General features: G+C 43.2%; 1 protein-coding gene across 2 annotated transcripts in view; it reads left to right on the plus strand.

Annotated features, from left to right (window-relative positions):
- The window catches only part of sp3 (phosphatidylinositide phosphatase spermathreecae), a 241,834-nt gene that overhangs the window by 180,807 nt on the left and 33,929 nt on the right, over positions 1-27,098 (plus strand). The window contains exons 14-16 of one of the 2 annotated variants that reach the window (XM_075676714.1): positions 107-178; positions 11,377-11,540; positions 11,656-11,811. In XM_075676714.1, coding sequence (XP_075532829.1) covers positions 107-178; positions 11,377-11,540; positions 11,656-11,811 — 392 coding nt within the window. The remainder of the gene's footprint in view (positions 1-106; positions 179-11,376; positions 11,541-11,655; positions 11,812-27,098) is intronic. The other variant, XM_075676715.1, reaches the window with a different exon arrangement.

Genomic DNA, 27,098 nt, shown 5'->3' on the forward strand with positions numbered 1-27,098 from the left:
CGCCATCCTTGTGTCCACAACAATGATTTCTGCAAGTGCATACTACTTTTTGCTGCAGTGTCTCAAATTTAACCTAAATGACATTAAATATACTGTCTTCTTGTAGCACTGGTGATCCTGGGCAGGCTGACATGGACTCCATTCTGGTGTTGACCAAAGATTCATACTACGTGGCTGAGTGAGTATCTTCTGTGTTTGGTTGGTGGTGTCCAGTTATGTAGATTTATTTACATTAGTTAACGAGACTGTTAGCCAAATTTTGTTTGTGTTCACGAATTTCACTGAGCAACCTTGTGTGAGCAACTGCAGTGGTTCAGTGTCCTTCTGCTGCTGAACAGGTTGCTGCTACAGGTTGCATTTCTGGCTTTGGCAGCTGGTATTCACAGATTATTAGATTTAGATGCACATCAATCAAGACGGCATATCCATAGTTCTGGTATTGCTTTGGGAAAGGGCCCTGCAGCACTTTGAAGCAGAATAAGTAAACGTGCCTAGTTGCTAGCAGCACTGTCATAAAAATATTGACTGGCAGCTGCATCTTTAGTGCCAAGCCCACCTGCTCCGTAACAATATGAACCTAATATTATTACTCGTGTATGTCACACCAGCGAGCCTGCAGTTTCATTTAAAATACCACATACCCATTCCTTCAACTTCATCAAGTCACCATTTTTTTTTCTTTACTCTTCTGCAGAAGTAAACACAATGGCTATTTCTCTTGATGATGTCATGACTAAGCAGTGCTTCCAGTTAAGCAAAAGTGAAGAAATCTCATCCCTGATGGGGTCGTAGTACCATGTGGTGGCAGAGAATGATACTGCAGTGTCAGTACTATGGTCTGCGCCCGTAAAGGGCCCCTCACCACGTCTGGCCATTGTGAGCTGCACAATGAATTTCATTAAAACTTCTTTTTGGGTGAGTTGGTGCATACTTGATTTGAAAATTATAACAGCGCTAACACATGCAACCACAAAAGAACAAGGACGAGACACAAGCGCTGTTTTTGACAGTCTAAACCCTCAAAAAGCCAGCGGTCCTGGTCCTCTTCATTTCTCGCTTTCATGGCCAATTTCCTGTTCATTGCAATCAGCTCATGTGCTGGTACAGTGCTGTCATCTTGTCCTTGTTCCTTTGTGGTTGCATGTGTTAGCGCCATTATAATTTTCAAGCACAGTGAAGTACAATGCGCACTGAAGATTGTGTCTGCAAAGCATTACTCCGCTGCGTGCCTCGAAAACAGCTGAAATTTCACACCACACACCATGAGCCTTTCTTCTCGAGGGAGCCCCGCTCCCAGCCAGAGACTTGAGGTCAGACATACAAGTGCACCTATATAATTCACATTGCTGAAACATCACTCACCGTGACGCGTGACTTCGAGAATTAACCAAGGCGACAACAGCAGTTATATGCTTGATCTGTTGCTTCACTAGATGATTTAATGTTTAGAGAAATTATAAAACCTACAAACCGAATGTCTGCAAGTCTTTGTTTTGTTCTGCGTTGTAGCAAGAGGGATGCACTTCCATTTCGTTTGCTCATTCCCACATTGTGCAGTCGCAGGCACAAAAAACAGAACTATCTGTAGACGTGTGCACATTGAGGAGTCCATTTCAATGTAGTGCAGAAGAAGCAAGACAACAATGCAGATGTTCTTGTGCACAGCATGAAGCAATACAAACACAACAACTCGTGTGCGAGACCATCACCAGAAATGCATTGTGCAGCAAATACCTGAGAAGAATAAAAAAAGCAGGAGGGCCTGTGATGTCTACATGACGCGATCCTTCAGCTCCGGTATGGGAGAATGCCAGGAAGGAATCTCGCTTGTGGAGGCTAGGCGGAGCAAGTGGAGAGAATGTCTGTGTTGGCAGTGAAGCTCACCTCCTCTAATCATGGGTTTGCGACGCTTCAAATATTTCTATCTCTGCTATTAACGATCCAACTTGAAAATTATTGCAGTAAAACACTACCTTGAGTGCACATAACAACTTCCAGAGTATAGCCAAAATTTGTTGTGGGGCCTGGTGACAGGCCCTTTAAGCAGGGGTGTAACAGCTGCACCAACTGCGCCATTTTGATACAATTGTGCCATGCCACTCCAAAATGCCCCAATTCTCGGTAGCACTGACGGTAGTATATAAACCGATGTCTTAATTTTATCTTTGGCGACCAAGTGATTACCACTGCCAAATCTGTAGCACGGCTGAGGGCCACAGTACGAAGCAAATCGCCTTGGCCGCATCACGTGCGTCGCAGTTTGGATGCCATGAATAGCAGCATGTTTTTATTTTTGCATGAATTGATGCAATGTGTTCTCAAAGTGATGCCTTTTGTGATCATGGGTGGTTGCTTTTAAGGGCTGTATGCAATGACTTCGCTTTCGAAGCTAGTTGGGTCTAGCGGCACCTTCGGCACTTGTTCAGCACTGATGCGACGGCAGTGGTAGACACAGAAACTCTCCGCCAGCAAGAGGTTGTGCAGTGTTGTGTTCTCAGTTTCAGTTTCAGATTGTTTGTACACTGGCGCCACGCCGCACCCAACTTTGTGTGTTCCCTTCCCCCTCACTAGAATGAACGTAGTCTTTGTCTGGTCCCCATCAAAGGAAGTCGCCCTTCTCTTTTCTGCAGTGCTTTGCGCCTCGGCCGTTAGGCTACATGCCGTAGGTCCCGTGTCCGGCCTCCCCGTCAAAGCACTACAACATTCTGGTGACGTGAATGGGATTGGGGGTGTGTTTGCGACATCGAGTCGAGTTTTTGGTTGGCAACTACGGAGTAGCATAGCTGGAGAAACACCTTTAGTCAAATGTGAAGTAAACCTGCAAATTGCCAAGTATTTTGAGATTGCGAACCTGAGGTCGCGTTGTTCCAACATTGCAATCTGTTTGAAATCCTTGAGGGTGCAGTTGAATCTTTCTACCTGGCCGTTTGCCTGTGGGTAGAAAAGAGAAGACAGGAAATGCTTAATGCCTCTTTCCTTCAGGAAATTCTGCAGAAACAAACTGTGCTCCATTGCCAGACACAAAGGCACCAGGAAATCCTTCTCTTCTGAATATGGAAATAAGAGAACGCATGATAGCCTTGGACGTGACTGACGGCATAAAAGCAACTTCAGGCCACTTGGAATAATAGTCAACTGTGACTAAGGCAAAACGGGAATACTGTGGCGCACAATCAAAAGGACCTATTATGTCTATGGCTAATATTTCCCATGGTTGAAGAGGCCATTCTACACGTTGAAGTGGAGCAAAAGAAGACTTTGCAGATTTATCTGCTTTTGCTTAAACTCAGCAGGGTCAGTGCCTTTGGGCACAAAGTGATGGAATGTGTCTATTTTAACGGAGGTCTAGTGGGAACCTTCTTGCACCCATGAATCAGCTTCCCCACTCGCTCCAACTTCTACCCACTTTGTGATCTTGGGGTCAGCAGTGCTTGTCTCAAGCATTTCCACCTGCGGGTAAGTGTTTGGTGAATTCACCCAGCGCAGCTTCTCCCGATTCTTCCGTCCATCTAACAGCTTCTTCAAGGGACTACAACACATGGCACGCTGTTATGGGAAGCTTGCCACTAGAGTATTCGTTTCTTGAAAGGCCCCTCACGAGGCCACATAGCAAATTTCAGTTATATGCTAGAAATTGTTACGTCTCCTTTATGGAGCGTTCTGCCGCAAGAATTTTTCAAATTGGTTCATTAATAGCTGAGATAGAAATATTTCAATGCTGCAAACCCATGATTTCAGGAGGTGAAGGCACTGCCAAGAGAGACACTCTCTCCACTTGCCCCATCTAGCCTGCACAAGCAAAATTCCTTTTTTGTGTTCTCCTATACCAGAGCTTGAGGATCGCATGACGCATACATCACAAGCTCCACCTTCGTTTTCTTTTTCCCCTCGCTTTCTTACTGCGCGGCGCACTTCTGCTGATGGCATAGCGCACGAGCTGTTGCATTTGTCTTGTTTTACACAACACATGATTTTGTGCAATGTGCACGAGAACACCTGATTTTCGGTATAAGTCAGTGCTACGCAAATACGTACTAAGGCAGACGCAAGTGGTTCATAGAGCATGATCGTGCGCTGGAACACAATAGAAAATGACATAATTTCATTGTCTGCATTCGCGACTGCATGACGTGGGAACAAGCAGACAAAACGGAAGTACATCCCTCTTGCTGCAGTGCAAAGTACAACAAGGACATGCAGACATTCGGTTTGTGTGTTTTATTATTTCTCTAAACTTTAATTCGTCTATTGAATCAACAGATTACACACATAACAGATGTTGCCTTGAATAATTCTTAAATTCGCATGTCACCACGAGTGATGTCACAGCAGTGCAATGCACGTAGGCACACTTTTGTGATATACGTAGACTCTCCAGCTGGGAGCGCAGCACCCACGAGGAGAAGGGCAAACAGCGATCGGTTTGAGATTTCAGCTCTTTCCGCAGTGCGTAGCAAATGTCATACTTAGCAGACACAATCATTAGTGCGCATTGTATGCACAGCGTTTGTCAGCTCAAAATGGTCAGACCTGGTGAGGCCCTCTTTATGAAAAGGAGCATTTTCGCAAATTTCTCAAGCAGCCGGAAGTAATTGCGTGTAGCGCACTGCCGCACACACTAGTTACGTGCAGTGCACTGCCGAACAAACGCATCTCTGTAGCAAAGTATATGGTATTTACACTATCTAGACAAAATTTGCTCAAAAACTTGTCTGTTCTAGTCGATAGTCTGCTATTGCCAGATCCGCTAAAAGCGAAATTGGTAAATTGGTGAAATTGGTGCAGGCTGGTGAACAAGCAATTGGCAACTACAGCGTTGATTCTAGGAACGCTAGAGGAGAGATGCTGGTAGAATCCGCAGAAAGAAATAAGCTTCGAATAATGAACACCTTTTTCAGGAAGCGTAGCAACAGAAAGTGGACCTGAAAAAGCCCTAGTGGTGAAACAAGAAATGAAATTGACTTAATACTTTCTGCTGATCCCACATAGTGCAGGATGTAGAAGTGATAGGTAGGGTAAAGGGCAGTGATCATAGGTTAGTGAGGGCTAGGGTTCACCTCAATTTGAAAAGAGAAAAAGCAAAATTGGTCAAGAAGAAACAGGTCAACCTAGAGGCCGCAAGGGTAAAAACAGACAAATTCAGGCTGATACTTGCAATCAAATATGCAGCCTTAGAACAGAGAGATCATGATGACATAGAGCTAATGAATGAAACCGTAACTAGACTGGCTTTAGAGGCAGCAAATGAAGTGGGAGGCAAGGCACCAAGGCAACCTGTCGGCAAGCTCTCCCAAGTAACAAAGGATCTAATAAAGAAACAATGAAGAATGAAAGTGTCCAACTGAAGAGATAAGATAGAATTTGCAGAACTGTCAAAACTGATCAACAAGGCGAAAATAGTTGATATTCGAAACTATAACAGGAGAAAGACTGAAGAAGCCATAAAAAATGGATTCAGCCTGAAATCAGTGTGAAAGAAACTTGGCATAGAACAAACCAAGATGTATGCACTGAAAGATAAGCAGGGTAATATCAGCAATCTCAAAGATTAAGTAAAAGAAGCGGAAGAATTCTATACTGACCTGTACAATACCCAGAGGAGTCGGGATACCTCCATTAGAAATAGTAATGAACAGGATACAGAAACTCCTCCTCTAACTAGCGATGAGGTCAGAAGGGCCTTGCAAGACGTGAGACGAGAAAGAGTGGCAGGAGAAGATGAAATAACAGTCGATTTAATCAAAGATGGAGGAGACATAATGCTTGGAGAACTGGCAGCTCTTTATACGAAGTGTCTATTGACTGCAAGGGTCTCAGAAAACTGGAATAATGCAAGCATTATACTAATCCACAAAAAGGGAGACGTTAAAGAATTGAAAAATTATAGGCCCATTAGCTTACTCCCAGTATTATGTAAAATATTTACCAAAGTAATCTCCAATAGAATGAGGGCAACATTGCACTTTAGTCAACCAAGTGAACAGGCTGGCTTCAGGAAGGGATACGTACTCTACAATGGATCACATCCATGTCATTAACCAGGTTATCGAGAAATCTGCAGAGTACAATAAGCCTCTCTGTATAGCTTTCATAGATTAGGAAAAGGCATTTGATTCAGTAGAGGTACCAGTCATAGAGGCATTACGTAATGAAGGAGTACAGACTGCTTACGTAAATACTGGAATGCATCATGTAACCGCACAAAAACAAGGGACAAAGAAGGAACACACAGGACAGGCGCGGAACTTCAACTAAGGTTTACTCCGGGAAATCTCACATTTATACAAGTATCGTAATCACACTTGCTAATCATCAAACAGCCATCACGTGACGTTGGCATGCGGGCGTGAGTGCCGCAAATTTGCTCGTAAATATTCGAACTCTTTATCGCTCAAAGACACTGAAGAGCTGCTTACGCAGCTGCCAGATTGCATTTTTATACAGTAAGCTTCAAAGATTTCTCGGCTCATTTGTGACGTAAACATCTTCAAGACTTTGGTGTCGCGGAACCTGGGCGTGCAATTACGACAGTGGCGACAATGGTCAGCCAGTTTGCCACCCCCCGCCAATCCTTCTACTCCTGTGCGGTGCTCCTGCAGTCTGACGTTTAGGCACCGTCCCGTCTGCCCTATGTAGCTATTGCCACAAGAGAGGGGTATCTGGTACACTACCCCTATTCTGCATGGGACGAACCTGTCGACATGCTTGATATGACATTCATTTCTTTTGTTCTTACCCTGCACCATGCTGCACATGCCGGGCAGTTTTTTGGGCGCCGTAAAAACCACCGGTACTTCACATTTTTCGGCCACCTTTTTGAGGCGGTGGGAGATTTGGTGGTAGTACGGGATGGCAACAGGTCTACGACGTTGCGGCTCTACGCTTGGGCGGAGCTCTGATGGGCCCCGCGCTTCCTTGGCAAGGGTTTCTAGCACCGAGGTGACCATATCATGCTGAAATCCTGCGCTGTGCAGTCTTTGCAACTGTAAGAACACGCTATGTCGCATTTCATGCTGGCAGGACTTATCAAGAGCAGCACGCAGGCAGTTTTTTGCAATTCCCCTTTTTACGAGCTTCGAATGAGCTGACTGGTAGATTAAAATACCTTTTTTTGATCGAGGCTGATACCTCCAGCACGCATGGGTTCCAGCAATAATAATGAAAATGTCCAGGAACTGCAGGCTTCCATGTGTAGGCAACTCAAAGGTGAAATTCAACCCAAACGCGCTTTCTCGGAAAATTTCAAGAACACGCTCTACTGCAGATGAGCCGCCTCCCTCCCCAACCCCTTTCAAAAAAATGGCATAATCGTCAACATATCTAAATATCTTAGCCGAGTAGGCTGTGTCAATGCGTTCAGCAATTCGCTTGTCACAATACGATAAAAATATGTCACTTAATAATGGGGCAATACATGAACCAATGCACACTCCGCGCTTTTGGACGAAGTTCTTTCTTTCGAAATTAACGATGGTCGATGCCAGATAAAAATGAAGAATTTCTAAAAAGTCGTCCACACTTACACCACATGCGTTCTGAAAGGCCACAGGGCCGTAGTCATCAATGGAATCTCTAATGGCGCATAGCAATATATCTTGTGGAATGGAATAAAACAGGTCAATCACATCAATGGAAAATGAAAACAACGGTTCCCTCAAGCCTTCATGATCACGAAGAAATGCGATAAGCTCCTCAGAATTCCTTATCATGAACGGGTCCTCAAATCTGAGCAAGCGCAAGTGTTTCTGCCGAAACTTAGAGACCGTCCCCGGCCACGTGTCACGTTCCGATACGATGGCTCGGAAAGGAATGCCTTCTTTATGCGTTTTCGCGGAGAAGAAAATGCTAAGCGCTCCGCTCTTCGCACCCTTGATACCCAAACCAAGATTTTTCAGGTTACACCTATCACACAGACCCAACGCTAGCTTTTTTAGCTTAGCGGCAGTGCACGTCTTGATGGAAAAATTTTTTGCGACAGCCTCCCTCGCTTTCTGACGAAATAAAGAATTTGGTAAAACCGTGAAACTACCTTCTTTATCAGAAATCATTAAAGCCAGATCATTCTGCTTGAGGTACTCGACAGTTCGCTTAACATCTCGCTGCTGGTCCTGCTTGGACCGCTTCACTGCTAGTGAGTTTACCCCTTCTGAAATACATAGGCCTTTTTCATCCTCGGGCGCACGTCTTGCAATGTTCTTGACAATAGATAGGAGCTCGACCGGGGACTCTTGGGGTTGAATACAGAACTTAGGTCCTTTAGATAAGACCGAATCAACACTATGCAACAAATGCAATCTGGCAGCTGCGTAAGCAGCTCTTCAGTGTCTTTGAGCGATAAAGAGTTCGAATATTTACGAGCAAATTTGCGGCACTCACGCCCGCATGCCAACGTCACGTGATGGCTGTTTGATGATTAGCAAGTGTGATTACGATACTTGTATAAATGTGAGATTTCCCGGAGTAAACCTTAGTTGAAGTTCCGCGCCTGTCCTGTGCGTTCCTTCTTTGTCCCTTGTTTTTGTGCGGTTACATGATGCATTCCAATAACGACCACCAACTAGCCCGCTTATCCCTGTTAAATACGTAAATACCTTGGAAAATATCTACAAAGGTTCCACAGCTACCTTAATTCTACACAAGAAAAGCAGGAAGATACCTATAAAGAAAGGGGTCAGACAGGGAGACACAATCTCTCCAATGCTATTCACTGCGTGTTTGGAAGAAGTATTCAAGCTATTAAACTGGGAAGGCTTAGGAGTAAGGATCGACGGCGAATATCTCGGCAACCTTTGGTTTGCCGATGACATTGTTCTATTCAGCAACATTGCAGACGAATTACAAGAAATGATTGAGGACCTTAACAGAGAGAGTGTAAGAGTAGGGTTGGAAGATTAATATGCAGAAGACAAAGATAATGATGAATAGCCAGGCAAAGGAACAAGAGTTCAGGATTGCCAGTCAGCCTCTAGAGTCTGTGAAGGAGTATGTTTACCTAGGTCAATTAATCACAGGGAACCCTGATCATGAGAAGGAAATTCATAGAAGAATAAAAATGGGTTGGATCGCATGCGGCAGACATTGTCAGCTCCTGACTGGAAGCTTACCATTATCATTGAAAAGGAAGGTGTACAATCAGTGCATTTTAGCAGTGCTGACATATGGGGCAGAGACTTGGAGACTGACAAAGAAGCTTGAGAACTAGTTAAGGACTGTGCAAAGAGCGATGGAACGAAGATTGCTAGGCATAATGTTAAGAGACAGAAAGAGAGCAGTTTCCATTAGAGAGCAAATGGGTATAGACAATATTCTAATTGACATGAAGAGAAAAAAATGTAGCTGGGCAGGTCATGTAATGCGCCGGTTAGATAACCGTTGGACCGTCAGGGTTACAGAATGGGTACCAAGAGAAGGGAAACGCAATCGAGGATGGCAGAAGACTAGGTGGAGCGATAAAATTAGGAAATTCGCAGGCGCTAGTTGGAATCGGTTGGCGCGGGACAGGGGTAATTGGAGATCGCAGGGAGAGGCCTTTGTCCTGCAGTGGACATGAAACAGGCTGATGATGATGATGGTGGTGGTGGTGGTGGTTGCATTGATAATATAGGCAGACCAAACTAAGTGAGAATAGTCTGTTATATGCAAACGTATGTTGTATGCGGACCCTTTGTGAATGGTGGGGACTGTATCCCCTGTTTTGTAAGTTCATAAAAGTGCTTTTTTCTCTTCCCAACGGTGATGCTGATCTAGAATTATGCTTCAGTGAAAATAAGCACCTTCTATATGGACAGAGCTCGCTCAGAATTGCTAGAATTTATAAAATGCCCCATGTTAAGAGGTTCCTTCAGTGCTATGATTGTGATGCAGCTAAGGTGCCTCTCAGCCTTGACATTTTGAGGAGTATGATGCAAAGTATGTGCAGAGGATGAGTGCTGAAGAAAGCACGGGCAAGCAAAAGCCATCGGAAGAGCCTGCCTCAGAGCAGCCCACTCTTGAATAGAGAAACGAGAGCTTAGAGGACCAAGTGATGGCTAGCAAGATATTGCTCACTAGTGTTGAGGAAATGATCAACTCAGGTGGGAAGCAAAAAGGCATGAACAATGTAGAAAGTGGCCATGTGCATTTGATGAAATGAAATGCAAGATTCGAGCAGACGCTTCGAAAAATTCAGGAACTCGAAAATAAAATGTGGAAAAAGGAGAAGCATTGATGTCATGTCAATAACGTCTGCACTAGTCATGTATAAGCTGCTAATTAGCTTATAGTGATATGTAAGAGCAGTTTGGTCTTGTCTTACATGTATCTTGTGTAGTCATATGCTGCTCAGGTGGAAGAACTGTTTGGTATACAAATAGATTTTGACTAGTCATGTTCTCGACTTGTCAGACACTCCTCAAGTATAAAAGCACTTTGGAGTATAAATTTTTAAAAAATGTTTAGTTTTTATACACGCCTTCTTCTTCTATGCTTTATGTTTCTTTGCTTAGTCATATAAATATTCTAAGCATTCGGATCAACCTGTTTTGCAGGTTAGTTCGAATTCACCGCACTTTGCGCGATTTCACAGAATTTATTGGTCACTTTTGCCGGACCTTGTCCATAGAAGCTAAAGCATGATTACACTGAAGTTTAATGGTTTGTAGCTCTGTCATATTGCTGGGGTGTATTCTAAATAGTTGCTATAATAAATAGCTGTGTCTTCTAAGTAGTTGCTGTAGAAGTTCATATCTTCTTGTTTTCTGTTCCAAAAGTAACCTTTTTTCTCTATTAAACTTTCCAAATTTGGAATTTGGTGTTCCAATATGGAACTTTTTTTGCCTAACCTGCTCCAAATTTAGATTTTCCTGCTCCAAAAATTACTCCAAATCCTATTTAAGCTGTTGCACCCCTGTTTAATTGGCACAAACATGATCTCAAGCTTATGTAGATAGAAAAGTTCAGCACTATGATGGGCAGAGTATGACAGCGCAGGCTTGAGTGCTATTCAAAAAGTGTTTTTAATTTTGCCCTGAAACATTAGTGCCAGTATGTCAGCATGACATCATGGATTTCAAACTGTATTTTCATACCTGGGTCATTGTGCCCCAATAAAGCTTCTTAAATTTGCAGTTCCAGCATTTGACCATTTTAGAATACAATTTATTTCACCTTTCCCAATAAAAAATTAACTAAGGCAGAGCACACACCGTCAAAATCCATGACTGTCATGGCGAGCTAGTTTGAGAATACCACATCTCTTGTTTTTGTGTCTTCATTGATTTTCCAAGCCTCTTCTCATTATAAAAGTTACTTTTTTGTTATTCTAGAAGAGTAGTTTTCTAATACAGCTCATTATTTTTCTCTTTGGTGTTCTTTTAAGTTTGGCAAAAATGATTTCAGATACCTTTTAATATCTCTCTGCTCTGCTAATGGACCCTGGCATGAAGTCCTGTACAGTAGGTGGCAGTATATTTGCCTCAATTTCTACAGGTATGATGACCAAACAGATCGCATTACCAAATACCAAAGAGTGTTCCTAGAGGACCTTGAGAAAATGGAATTAGGTAAGCCAATACTGTCCATTTTGCTCTCATTTTTATGGTGCCTGACACCATGTTTTGCCAGATGTCTCACAGGACCTTTCTTTTTTATGCCTGTGAAACTTGCTTGCCTTTGCAGGTCCTGAGCCATCTCTCTTCAAGTCAAGACACTACTGTATTCGTTTCCATTATCTGGTCAATGGACAGAGTGGTTATTTTCACATGTTTCGGTCAACAGGAACTCGCTTCTTCAATAATGTGGCTGTTCCGATCAGTGGAGAAGAAGAAACCATTGGTATGGAATGGAAACACTTTTTAGTTTGCTGGAATATGGTTACTTGGGCAACAATGTATGGCCAGAATGTCTACCATTTGACTGAAAGAACTAAAAAATATAAAACCTGCTAGGACACACACAAAATATGCAGGTTCTTTCAGTTAAAGTAAAGGTAAATAAAAATAAATGGAGGAGGGCTCCGTGCAAATACAATCAACTATATGTGTTGTGTGTGTTGCTACCAGTTGTGTATTCTTTTATAGCGACTGAATATGCATTGAAACTAATTAAGTTGTTTTTAAATTAGTTAATTCACGATAAACATGTTGAAGTTGTATAGAGTGTAGAGAACACAAATGAAATGTTTCTGAAAAGGTAATTGTACTGGGATTCCTAAGATTTCTAGGCCTAAAAATCCAAGCTATGTGCAGAAAACATATACATACTACATTTTGGGTGGCAGTCAGTAGCGTGGCAATCAGTAGCTCAGTTCCCTGGCATTTTAAAATTAGCTGCACAACACTTCGTTCGACAGAAACAATTTATTCAGCTGTTTCTCTGTTCCTTTGACAGCTTTCAAATTGACACCCTGGCTATTAACATTCTGTTTGGATACAATAAGGGACAACACTCGTTTAAGTCTGAGGAGAACGACCAATGCTCGTGGAGACTCCTCCAAATGATTTTGCTGTAGGAGAACCACAATCTTTGTACAAGCAAACCAGTTCTTGAGCAAACACATGAAGATCACTTATGCAGAATCTTTCCCAATCGTTAGGTAAGCATGTCTTGCCTTAAGCAGCCAATGAAGTTGCATAGTTAATTTAGGCAAAGCAAAATTATGTGCCCAGTCTCACCAAAATGTTGTGGGCTACTGTGGCTCCTTCAATGCTCTAACTTAGCTTCTTCAATGAGTACTACGCTCTATTACATGCATCTGGTGACTTGCTGTTCCTTTGTTTCATTGCAGTCATTGTCGTGGTCCTCCAGACACAATAACCTTTCCTTTGTTTCTTAGAAGCTTCTTATCCCCGTATTCAGAAATGCAACTTAAGTCGAAGCCCATGCTTGACTTGATTTAGATGACGCCTGGCGTTAGCGTGCCCAAAGACGCTCACTGCGTTTCCTTCGGCGCATACACGATAGGCGTCACTTAGATCAAGTCAAGCATGGGCTTCAACTTAAGTTGCATTTCTGAATACGGGGTTAGTTGACCTGACATCCAGTTTTTAATAGCATCTTATGTGCAAAATAATGTTTGTGAGCCTTTTGTTATCAAACCGACTCCACGGAACATTTATGTTTCACTTTTTTAGAAGTTCAAAATACTATTCAGTATAAAAGCAGCGAAAGAATTCTTAATGACCTGTACAGTACCCAGAACAGCCATGAAACCTCCATTCGAAGTAGTAATGAAGAGGCTACAGAGGCTGCTTCTATAAGTAGCAATGAAGTTAGTAGGGCCTTGCAAGACATGGAACGGGGAAAAGTGGCACGAGAAGATGGAATAACAGTCGATTTAATCAAAGATGGAGGAGACTTAATGCTTGAAAAACTGGCGACCCTTTGCTGTCAACTTCAAAGGTCCCAGAGAACTGGAAGAATGCCAACATTATACTAATTCACAAAAAGGGAGACGTTAAAGAATTGAAAAATTATATGCCCATTAGCTTACTCCCAGTATTATATAAAATATTTACCAAAGTAATCTCCAATAGAATAAGGACAACATTGGACTTTAGTCAACCAAGTGAACAGGCTGGCTTCAGGAAGGGATACTCTACATTGGATCACATCTCTGTCATTAATTGGATAATCTAGAAAGCTGCAGAGTACAATCAGCCTCTCTAAATGGCTTTCATAGATTAGGAAAAGGCATTTGATTCAGTAGAGGTACCAGTCATAGTGGCATCACGTAATCAAGGAGTACAGACTGCTTACGTAAATACCTTGGAAAATATCTACAAAGGTTCCACAGCTACCTTAATTCTACACAAGAAAAGCAGGAAGATACCTATAAAGAAAGGGGTCAGACAGGGAGACACAATCTCTCCAATGCTATTCACTGCGTGTTTGGAAGAAGTATTCAAGCTATTAAACTGGGAAGGCTTAGGAGTAAGGATCGACGGCGAATATCTCAGCAACCTTTGGTTTGTCAATGACATTGTTCTATTCAGCAACAGTGCAGATGAATTACAACAAATTATTGGGGACCTTAACAGAGAGAGTGTGAGAGTGGGGTTGAACATTAATATGCAGAAGACAAAGGTAATGATGAATAGCTGGGGAAGGGAACAAGAGTTAAAGATCGCCAGTAAGCCTCTAGAGTCTGTGAAGGAGTATGTTTACCTAGGTCAGTTAATCGCAGGGAACCCTGATCATGAGAAGGAAATTCATAGAAGAATAAAAATGGGTTGGATCGCATACGGCAGACATAGTCAGCTCCTGACTGGAAGCTTACCATTATCATTGAAAAGGAAGGTACAGTCAGTGCATTTTATCAGTGCTGACATATGGGGCAGAGACTTGGAGACTGACAAAGAGGCTTGAGAACAAGTTAAGGACCGCGTAAAGAGCGATGGAACAAAGATTGCTAGGCATTACGTTAAGAGACAGGAAGAGAGCGGTTTGGATCAGAGAGCAAACAGGTGTAGCTCATATTCTAATTGACATTAAGAGAAAAAAAGGGAGCTGGGCAGGTCATGTAATGCGCCGGTTAGATAACCGTTGGACCGTTAGGGTTACAGAATGGGTACCGAGAGAAGGGAAACACAGTCGAGGACGGCAGAAGACAAAATGGAGCGACGAAATTAGGAAATTTGCAGGCACTAGTTGGAATCGGTTGGCACAGGACAGGGGTAATTGGGGATCGCAGAGAGAGGTCTTCGTCCTGCAGTGGACTTAGAACATGATGATGATGATGATGATGATGGGGTGATCATGCGCGATGATGGGTATTATTGCTGCTGTGGATGCACACATGGGAAGGCCAAGACAAATTCGCAGAGCTTGAGCTTGCACAGACTGGAGGGCACGGATGTTGGTCTTACCGGACTCATCCAGTACAAATAAGCTATAGTGTAGGAGACCCAGGAACAGTGCGTTATAGAGTTGGAGCATCGCACTCACAGATGCACCCCATGATTTTTCTGTAAGAAATCTGAGCACGTGCATTATCATGACCAGTTTCCTTTTTAGGTAGGAGACATGAGGACTTCAGGAGAAAAGTGCTGCATCTTCTTGTAGGCAATAGGTGAAATGCAGACATGCACTGAGCCACAAGCACTCCACAAGGCTCTCGAACAAGTACGCCAAACATTGCCCATTCGTGATGATGTTCTACCCGATCTTGCTAAAGCTAAAATATTCTCAAAACTAGACTTGCAAGAAGCCCACTGGCAGTGTTCCCTGGATGATCAATCAAGCTTTATGGCCACATTTTGAACACCTGCTGTTTGGACTTGTGGTAAGCAGCGAAAATTTCCAGAAAAGACTGCAAGTGGCACGAGAAGGACTTCGTGGAGTTCTCTGCATTTCACACAACACTTTTGTCTTTGGAATGAGCGAAAATTAAGAAAATGCTGTCCAAGACCATGACAGCAAATCAGAGAGCCTACTCCTGAGATGCTGACAAATTGGAATCTGTCAAAACAAAGAAAAAGTGCAGCTTTAAGCCTTATCAACTGTCTTCCTAGGACATGTGCTGACAAAAGAACTAAAGGTTGATCCATATAAAGTCAAGGAAATCAAAGAGATGCCAAAACCAATTGATGTCCAATGAGTGCAACGCTTCTGCGGAATGATCAACTACCTGTCCAGATTCCTTCCGGGGCTGCGGTGGCTGCATTTCAATGCGGGTGCAATGCAAAAATGCCTGTGTCCTGCACATTGGGGGCATGTTAAAGATCCCCTGGTGGTCAAAAATAATCCGGAGTCTCCCACTACCGTGTCTCATAATCAAATCGTGGTTTTGGCATGTAAAACCCCAGAATTTAATTAAAATTCTCTCCAGATTCTTGCTGAAAATTTCTAGTCCATTAGAGCCATTGAGGAAACTCACTGTCAAGGATGCACCATGGCAGTGTAGAAAACTGCAAAAAGAAACATTTCAAAAGGCAAAAGACATTGTGACAAGTGCTCCAATTCTGGCCTACTTTGACTCCCAAATGCAATTAGAAATTCAGTGTGATGCATGTGATTTTGAACTCGGAGCACCTCTCCTTCAAAATGGACAGCCACTCCCATTTGCCAGCAGAGCAGTTACACCGACAGAAATGCATTATGCACAAACTGAAAAGGAAGTGTTGGCCATCGTCTTTGCACTAAACAAGTTCCACCAGTACACATTCTGAAGAGAAAAGATCGTCAGTGATCACAAGCCACTTCAAGTTATCCTGAAGAAACAATTGGATCAAGTTCCAAGACAACTACAAGGCATGATTCTTCAGAAGCAAGGATACATCGTCATCGAGCACAGACCAGGCAAAGAATTACTTTGGCCATTACGATGTCTCGTGCATTCCTTACCAACGAAAGCAATGAAGAAGAACTTGAAAACATCGACATTGTGCACTACCTTCCTGTGAGAAAAGAAACCCTAGAGAAGATTAACTCTGCGACTGAGGATGGTGAATCACTGCAAAGGTTGAAAGCAATCATCTTGTCAGGTAGGCCACAAGATAAGCTTCAAATACCCCTAAACATGCATGTGTACTTCACAGCCAAAAATGAGCTCACAGTTAAGGACAACCTAACTTTCAAGGGATTTTATCTAATTGTCCCAATGTCTCTGCATGGTGAGATCAAAGCAACACTCCACTCATCTCATGTTGGGATTGAGCGCTCTCTATGACATGCTCGTGAATGTGTCTTTTGGCCAGGAATGAATGCAGAATTAAAGGGAATTGGTGGCAACCCTGCTTTTCTCCTCCTCATCGGCTGCCCCCTCTCTGAACTCTCTATATCTCCATGCAGCCACACCCATTCCTGTATACCCCATGCTTAATAAACCCAGTTAACCTCCGTTGACAAAAGTTCAGTGTTTTATCATCCACTATACGAGACATAACGAATTGCTGAGCCTAACGAAGGTCAAAGTGTCGCAGTTCGGCCATTGAAAGGTGGGACATGGGTCACAGGGACAATAACTAAGGGAATTGATAAAAGATTGTATAGAGTTCAAGTTGTCGACAACATCCTGCGAAGGATCGAGTATTTATCAGATGAAGCCCTTCTGTGGGTACCTTTAACAACCAACACAAACAGTCAGACACTGCAACGCAACCAGAACAGGCAACCAGCGCAACACATTAGACAAACCGTACTCTCGTCAGACCTTGAAGAACCACTTAACTTGCCAGGAGGTTTGAGGATTTTGTCGTTCGTTGAATGGTTATCTTCAAGAAAGGAAGGATTCTACAAGAAGGATCAAGAGATGGTACCACCGTCCTGTACATTGTTACATGATGGCCTCATGCCCCTTCTGAATCCTCAGCTCCCTCTGTTCTGGCAACCCTTCTCCTCTATGAACTTGTTTGGAGCACACAAAGTATCGAGTTCCATCTGGCCCTCCTGGTCCTCTCCTACTCATGAGCTGCCCCGTCTCTGAACTCTACTCTGCATCTCTGCAGCTCCATGTAACCACACTCATTCCTGTTTAACCCATGCTTAAAGGGACTGACAACTGCCCAGAATGTGTTGTGAGACGTTGATGGTGTAGGAACAGAAGGCCCACAAAGAATTGCCATTTATTAAACAGATGACTGCATTGATGTCCCGGCTACCATCGTCAAGCCTATATGCCTGATGGCACTAGTCCAGTCTCTTCTTTTTCCACTGCGGTGCTCTACGAGTACTGTCCACTACATGGCTCCCTCCCTAGCGATGAAGGCACTGCCGTTGAGTGGTTTTAAGTTGTGAAGATGGCACTGCCACAGTCTAGATGAAATGGCTTCAAGTGGTCAATAGAAATTGTCTCTTAGCATTCTTTGAGAAGAAGTGTGAAAAACTTGGCATCACGCTTGAGGACATCGAAGGGACTGTCGTAAGGAGCTTACAAAGGAACGCGAGTAGCGTCGTGACAGATAAATATGTGACTGCTATGAAGTAATGATAGGCTCATGTAAACATTGCTGCGCTCGTTACGAAGCGGCGGTGGTATAGCAGGGGCCATTGTAATGTGAAGGCAGTCGGCGTAGGATTGTAGGTCAGCAGATGACAGTTCCGAGGCGAAGAACTCACCGGGTATGCGAAGTGTTGTGCCGAAAACGAGTGCTGCTGAGGAACACTGCATCTGCTTTCGGAGATGTGTGAAAACCTAGTAGAACCAAAGGCAGGTGCTCTGTCCATGGAATCATGGAGTCGTGGGCAGCTGCTTTTAGTTGACGAAGGAAGCGTTCTACCATGCCATTGGAACCTGGGTGATAAGCTGTCGTTCGTATGTGCGTTACATCCAGAAGACGGGAGAGAGCTTGAAAGAGGGACGAGTCAAATTGTCTTCCTCTGTCTGTCGTTATGGTGTGTGGTATGCCATAACGAGAAATCCAGGTATTTAAGATGACCTTGGCTACAGACTCTGCAGTAATGTGAGAGAGTGGCATTGCTTCAGGCCAGCGTGTGAAGCGGTCAATACAAGCGGGTATGTATCGTTGGTTTGAGGACGGGGGTAGCAGACCAATGATATTGATGTGAGCGTGGCCAAAATGAATGTCTGGTGGTGGAAAATGACTAGGTGCGCTCATAGTGTGCTGACTGACCTTGGCGCCCTGGCACTGTATGCATGCCCGAGCCCAGCAACAGACGTCAGCGTTCATACGTGGCCACAGATAGTGGGAAGTGACCAGACGTTGTGCGGAACATACTCTGAGGTGCGATAAGGAGTGTAGTGCATCAAAAATTTGCTGCCGAAATTGTTGTGGAACGTACGGTCGAGGATGACTTGTACACATGTCGCATATCACTGTGACGTTGCAGCCAAGCAGTAAGACATCTTCGAAGCGCAGAGAATTGTTGGCAGTCTGGAGTGTTTGAAGTTCACGATCTGTGTGTTGAGCGGTAGCGAGGCGGATGAAGTCAATGCCGGAACGATTTCCTTGGCTTGCATTTATTGAATCCGTGATAGAGCATCAGCAACGAGATTATCGGCACTGCTGATATGCCAAATATCAGTAGTGAATTCGGAGATACATGCAAGCTGGCGAAGTTTGTAGGGAGTTGGAGGTAATAGCATAAATGAGTGGTTTGTGGTCAGTGAGAATAAAGAACTGACGCCCTTCGAGGTTGTGACAGAAGTGGCGGACTGCGAGGTAGAGTCCTAGCAATTCACGACCGAAAGTGCTGTAGTGGGTTTCTTGTGGTGTCAGCTTCCTTGAAATCAAAGATATAGGCTGCCATGTCTTGCCAACCAGTTGTTGAAACATGACACCAACAGCTATGTCAGAGGCGTCTACCATAACGGATGTTAAAGCATCTGGTTGCGGGTGTGGCAGTAGAGTAGTGGTAGGAAGGGCGTTCTTGGCAGAGATAAAAGCAGATTCGGCAGCATTAGTCCACGATATAGGTGTGCTAGCTCGTGGTGTGCCAGAGAGTATAATGTGCAGAGGCTGCAAAATTGAAGCACAACGAAGAATGAAACGGCAATAATAGTTGATGAGGCCCAGAAATGCCTGTAATTGCTTGGTGGAAGACAGACATGGGAAATTTTTAATGGCTTGGACACGGGATGGGACGGGTTGGATGCCGTGTTCGTCTACTCGATAGCCCAGGAAATCGAGAGAAGCAATGCCGAACTCACGCCTCGAGATGTTTACAACCAGGCCATATTGACGGAGGCGTTCAAACACCTTATGTAGGTCAGATTCGTGTTCCATAGTAGAGCAACTCAATACAAGAATGTCGTCTAAACAGACGAAGCAACAAGTCAGGCCACGGAGTACTTGATCGTCGAACCGCTGGAATTTTTGAGCGGCATTACGGAGTCCGAATGGCATATGCACGTATTCAAACATCCCAAAAGGGGTAATGATTGCGGTTTTAGGAATGTCGAAAGGCTCGACAGGGATCTGATGGTAGGCTTTTACTAGATCAACCTTGCTAAATATGCAGCACCCATGAAGCAATGAGGTGAAATCATGGATGTGAGGTATAGGGCACCTATCGGGAATTGTCACATTCTTTAAGGCGCAGTAATTGCCACATGGTTGCCTATCACCCACCTTCTTGGGCACCATGTGTAAAGCAGATGACCAAGGGCTAGCAGAAGGATGAACGAAGCCCAACTCGAGCATTTGTTCAAATTCTTGCTTTGCAATCTTCAGACAGTCTGGTGCTAAGCGGCGAGGTCGGGCATATACTGGTGGTCCTTTAGTCACAATGTGGTGCGTGACATTGTGCACTATTGGATGATCTGGCGAGGGGGGTTCAAACAGCTCTGGAAATTCCAGCAGGATGGTGTATCATGGTTTCGGTACCTGGGTGTGTGTGCTTGTACGAGACACAAAGGTGGTGCAGATGTGGTGATACCTTGTACGGACAGGTTTGTTGAGGAGTCAAGAAGGCGGCAGTTGCGAAGGTCGACGAGAAGGTTAAACTTCCACAGAAAATCAGCACCGATGATCAGCCTGCAGTTGTCAGGTATGCCATCGAAAAAGGGCGTTGCAGACCAAGGTCAAGACTGACAGATTTCTGGCCGTACGTTTTAATGTTGGAACCGTTGATGGTAGTGAGAAAAGATGCGTCATAGCAATGTCTTCTGCAGTCTTGAAAAGTAGGGGGAATGACACAGATTTCCACACCAAGGTCTACAAGATAGCAAACTTTCATAACACGGTCGGTGACGTAGAAAAGACGGCTTGATGTAGAGCCAGTAGCACTAGCCATCATTGGTGACTAACTCGACCGTTTCCCGAAAGTTGCAAGGCGGACGGCACTGCCGTGCGCGAGTGCCATATCTGGCTTGATACCAACAAATAAACGGAGACGGAGGGCGCAACATGTTTTGGTCATGTGAGCGATACCGCTGCTGATGGTTATTCGCCCGAAAGCGGTTAGTTATTCGCCCAAAAGCGAAACTGGTTGATTAGCTCCTCTACTTGCGCAGCAAGGTGTGTGCTTGAACTGTCGGGTTCGTCAAAGGGCTGCTGTAACTGGGGTTGCGTCACAACGGGTGCATTACAACAGTCAACAGTGAATATCACAGGATGGAAAGAATCCATAATCTAGTCTGCCATCGTCACTAAGGCCTCGACAGACGTTGTAGTAGGTGATGCACATAAAATCATGCGTACCTGGTTTGGTAGACGCTGAAAGAAGAGCTCCTGAAGGATTTTAGAGTCTGTTGATGATGGACTGGTTCCCAGGAGTTGTGTCATGCAGCAAAGCAGCTCAGTTGGTTTTCTGTCACCAAGTTTCTCCGATGAGAGGAGCTGTTGAATCCATCGCGACTCACAAGTCATTGGTGAGCCATAGTAACTCCCGCTTAAGGGTATCTTACTGATCATTGGACGGAGGAGCCAGCAAAATGTCGCGGACCGAAGCTGCACTGTTCAGGTTAAGCGCACTCATGATGTTGTCATACTTGACCGCCTGAGATGTGACTCGGTGACGGCAAAACTGCACCTCGATGTGGACAAACCAGAGTTGACAGCCTGAGGGCCAGAAATCTGGAAGTTTCAGTGCAGCGATGGAAGACATTCCGTTTTCTTCGAGACGTCGTTGGTCGGCGGCCGGTTCCAGGGCATCGAGAAGAAACTTGGTAGACATATGTATACAGTTGCGATGTGGTATCACGTCCGGGTCACCAACTTGTAGGAACAGAAGGCCCACAAAAGAATTGCCATTTATTAAAACAGATGACTGCACTGATGTCGTGGCTACCATCGTTGAGCCTATATGCCTGATAGTGCTAGTCCAGTCTCTTCCACTGCGGGGCTGTATGAGTACTGTCTGCTACAATGGAAATGAAATGACCATGATTTGTAGTCATAGAATACAGCACGCTGTTTCCGATTTCAGTAAAAATTATAATGTTAAATCGGCAAAGAAAGTCTCAAAAACCAGTAAGTGGCGAGACGTGGCAGTGAAATCTTCGTACTTCGGATGTAGTCTATGAGATTACTGTACGTAAGTCGACTGTTATTAAGTAGATCATAATTATTGTCTAGAATAGCAGTTGGTATATTATTAGACACTCGCATATTATTCTATGCTTCGAAAATCAAAAACACATGTGTGGCTATGGCAACACGCTGAACTTCGTATCACGTGTAAAGGCGTCGTTTCGTTTTCGATCCGATCGGTTTCGTTTTGGCTGGTTAAATACCAAAGCAGTTTGAAAAGAAGCCACGAAAATACGTAGCTATTATCGCAGAAATCATTTAACAATTCGGAAAACACGAATCGCAGGAACATCGACTTGATGAACAAAATTGTACTTTGATACAGTACGGCCACACTTGTCTGCCTCCCACTAATGCCAGTGTATAACCACTATCGCGCTCACCTATCATAGTTTTCAGCATGCTTCTAGTGTATGACTATGTATATCCTTACTGCAGATAAAAAAATCCTGATAAAAAATTTTCCACGCCGTTTTCTGCATTAGCACTTCATGATCAAACACTCTGACCGGTAAGCTTTCCACTACACTAAAAAAAATGGGTACCATGAAAATTGGTTGTCAGTCCCTTTAATAAACCCAGTTAACCCTCGTTAACAAAAGTCCAGTGTTCTATCCTCCACTACACGAGACATAACGAGAAATAATAAATTACCAACTAGCCTAGAAAAAAAAGGGCACAGTCGCAGCTCCTTCTGTGAAACAGCTACATTGCCTGCCACAGGAGGTATTCTTTTATTGGGGATGTAGGTTGCAGGAATTGCTATTTCTAGCCAAGTTGGCAGATGCTTCAAGCAGCCAGTAAACACCAACCTCTTGTGTTGGCCTTTTCTCTGCACAGGCTCTGGTAATCATAGTACACATTATTGGGCACGAGGGCCACCACTAGAACTGTTGGTGATGCCATTGTTTTTCTGTTGAGAGTTGGACTATGTGACACCGCTTCGCCTCGGTAGCACTTGCCCAGCTTGCAGCGAGATGCTTTATCATGTGGTTTTGGAGGCATGTTATAGCGTTTTTTATCCAGGAACTTGTACTCGACAATTGCAGACTATCCTATTAGCCGCGAAACAGTTGCTTTGGAACCCTCAGAGCACTATATTTTAGTGCTCGTATCAAAGGGCTCACATCGGAGTTCCAGGTGGTGTGCAGATCCCGAGATGTGCGTTAATTTTGGTCAGTGTCATGGTGTCTTGTTGGAAAACGGCACTATGCCGAACTAATTATAACCAGCCTACGTTCTTCTTATGCAATAGATCTGTAGTTGTGGCTTTGTACGTTAACTTTCAGTAAAATATTTGTGAGGCTATATACGTTCTCAATGGTGTTAGCCGTTGTGAGAAAAGGACCATCCATAGGCCTTTTTTAATGAAAAATTGCATAAGGAATGCTTGCGACATTGTGGTATGAGCACTGCATAAAATTAGGCTATTTCTATGGCATAATGCAAAACTATGACCACTACGCACCCATTACAATTTAGCTATATTTTGTTTCCTTTCTTGACGTTCTCTGTACTGAAAGCAGAAAAATACATTTAGTTCCACTCTCTCAGCCAGTCAGTGCTGAGAAACATTGAACAGGACACAATTACCTGCCACCGTCTGCTGCCTGTCAGTGAGAAATTAATGAGACACTCATGTAGAAGGCTAACATAACTTGGCGCTATACAGGGCGTTTTAGCTTATTCTAAACAGAATTTTAAAAAATCGTCCGTGACATGTAGCACAGTTTTACTTCTTTAGCTAGATTACTCTGAGATGCAGATATTATTTGCACAAAAAATGAAAGTGAATATTTCACTAATTAATACATTTTTGCTATTCAACTTTTAAGCTAATTACTGTACACCACATTTTGCAATTTACGAATTGTAGCGGTGACTTTTAAACTCATGTACACTTCTAACGAATTTTGAGGATGACGCCAGTTTCGAGATATGCATTCCCAAAGTTTGCGACAAAATGCATTGGTGAAATGAATGAAATTCTGGAGTTTTACGTGCCAAAACCACAATCTGATTATGAGGCTTGCTGTAGTGGAGGTACTCTGGATTAATTTTGACCACCTGGGTTTCATTAACGTGCCTTCAATGCACAGCACAATGCATTTTTGCATTTCTCCCCCATCGAAATGCGGTCGCCGTGGCCGGGATTTGATCCCATGACCTTGTGCTTAGCAGCGCAACACCATAGCCGCTAAGCCATTGGAAATGGGTTGGTGTTTCAGTAATTTCTAAGCTTCAATGCGTAAAGAGGCTTTTTGTTTTGTTAAAAGAGTAAGTGGAACAAAAAGTAAGTGAGTGGAGTGGTGTTGATGCAGTATTCTGCCTGTCTTCTCAAAAGTGTTCGAGAAGCTCATTCTTAAGCGAGTTGAAAGTTTTTTAAATAAACACAGTATACTTTCTGACAACCAGTCTGGCTTCAGAAAAAACCGATGAACGGAACTTGCTCTTTTACACCAGAAAGAATATATACTAAGGAACTTTGAACATAGGAACCTCGTCTTGGGAATTTCCTTAGATTATAGCAAAGCCTTTGATTGCATAAATCATAGCATCTTGTTTCAGAAGCTTGATGTTATGGAATTAGAGGCACAACATTACTCTTAATTAAATCTTACCTATCGCACAGAAGACAGTATGTCCAGATAAACGAATATAAGTCAACTTTACGAACAGTTTCGTGCAGGGTACCCCAAGGGAGTATCTTAGGACCATTGCTTTTTAACCTGTACATGAATGATATCATCAGTGTGGATACTAATGTTCGTTTCATAATCTACGCCGATGATACTAGTTTGTTTTTATCTGCCGATAGCAGTAGTAAGCTAAGGACAAATGCAAATGTGCTCCTGGAAAAAAATACATATATGGTCCGATAAAAATATTTTGTCTGTTAATACTGCAAAGTCAAAGGCAGTACTTTTTCGTCCCAAAAATAAAAAATGTGGTGATTTCGGTGAGTTATTTTATAACAGAGACCAGATTGAGTTATAAGGTCATTCAAATCACTTGGCGTAACATTCACTGAAAACATGCTGTGGGACGACCACATAGACAATGTAGCATTAAAGGCATTGAGCCATAGGATTTATAACGCGTTCCAAAAATGATCTCCCACAAAAGGTAAAACTCTATATCATGCATTATTTCGCTCACATATAAACTACTGCTCATTAGTATGGGGTACTGCTGCACAAACCGGTCTGAAAAAACTAGGAACTCTCGAAAAACGGGCCCTCAGATTAGTTCATAACCTGCCAAGTAGACACTCAACAAAAAACTTATTTTTCAAGAACAAGATCATTAATGTTTTCAGCCTCTATGCTTATAGACTACTACGTACCTACAAACTAGAACAAAGAAGATGCATAAGTAATATATCTGACTTAGCCCCGATTGAATTATTTCATTACACATATCCACGCCGGCATAGACCACACTGGGTATTACCAAAAGTAAGAACAAACTATGGGCACCAAATGGTAGCATTTCAACTTCCATCCTTACTTAACAAATTAATTGATGAAAATATAGACTTAGGAAGTATTAGCTGCTCTAACCTTCGCAACTACTTTCTCCTTAACGCGTCCCTTTGATTGTCCAACATTTAGACGTCTGTGAACGTTTTTGTGTCTAATTGTGTCTAATTGTGTTATAAGTGTATTTTTGGTTGCTGTTCTTTCGCTGCTTCGTAAGCGTTTTTGTTCTCAGTTGCTGTACTTGTATTTCTTTTCAATTGGTTTATATTTTTTTCACACACGCAGGTGATTGTGTATTTTGCATACTTGTTTTTATACTAATGCTTTGTTTGACTTTGTATTTGCTGTCGTGACAGAGATACCGTCGCATGCCACTGCTCACCTGCTGTACGGGGGGTGGGAACTTAGTCAAGCGTCAATCGCTTTTATTCCCATCCCCTCCATCAATGTAATGGTGATGTAAATAAGTCATTATATTATTATTATTATTATTATTATTATTATTATTATTATTATTATTATTATTATTATTATTATTATAGTGTATTTTTACGGCAAGCTTTACTGCACTTATCTAAATTTGGGGCTGGTTTCAAAATTTGCTCCAAGTGGATGCGCTTTGTGAAATCACTGGCTTAAATTTGTGTATTGCAATATGTGCACTAAAATAATTAGTTGGAAAGTTAATTAGTAATTTTTTGTTAATTAGTCAATTCTGTATATTGATTTTTAGTGTGAGTAATGTATACCTCCAACTATTCCAGCTCAATAAGTACATTTGTGTTAAATGCCACAGGCAATTTTAAAAAATTCTGTTAGCGTTAAAATAAAACACCCGGTATATTAACACAGAAAGTTGGGCTAGTTTGTGTTGATGCAGTTTCTGTGACATAGTTACTAACACAAACAAGACTAATGGAAAAAAGCGGTGTGACAGGACAGAGTGCTAGACTTCGACTGACAAGCTTTATTCAAAAAAAGCATGCAAAGAGGCCATCATATGCTCAAATTAATGCACAGACAGACACATAAACAAATGTGCCACGTAAGAGACAACCAAATGGACAACGAAGCCGATAAGCACCATAACAAGCCATTACAAAGCATTCACCAAGTTCTCCTCAAGGTACAACACTTCTTTATCAGTGAGTGCCAGTGATAGAGCGCTTACGCATTCATCAGGAGCTTTTGAAATGTAAAATGCCTCAAATATTTCCGTATGTAACTGCCTGGCGAACCGTCTGAGCACTTGCATGTTATGAAAACACGGCAAACATTTACGAGTACATCATCGGCAATGGTCAGCCAAGTGGCCAGCACCTGCAAAGCATTGAGGGCCAAGCCCCGTGATCTTGTGCCTATGTATCCTTGCTTTAAAAGCAAGCCACAATGTTTTTATGACCACTCGGGCTCAGTGGAAGCTAGCGCATCCATCCATTTCTGCAGTCTGGTTGGCATGCAGGCAGTACATACAGCCAGGCACGTACCCAGGATTTTTTTTCGAGGGGGGGCCCAACCCAAGGTAACTTATATGCGCAGATGAGGGGGGGAGGTACGTTTACTAGTACAAATGTGAATAATGCCCACCATTCGCCATAAAGACATGTAAATCTGCAAAATTGAATTGAAATAAGGTGTACCTCACAGGTACGCCTGTGAGATACACCGCTCCTTTACTTGGCAAACAGGGAACCTCATCAAATGGACT

The sequence above is a fragment of the Dermacentor variabilis genome, unplaced genomic scaffold, assembly GCF_050947875.1.
Source record: "Dermacentor variabilis isolate Ectoservices unplaced genomic scaffold, ASM5094787v1 scaffold_12, whole genome shotgun sequence".
NCBI classification, from domain to species: Eukaryota; Metazoa; Arthropoda; class Arachnida; order Ixodida; family Ixodidae; genus Dermacentor; species Dermacentor variabilis.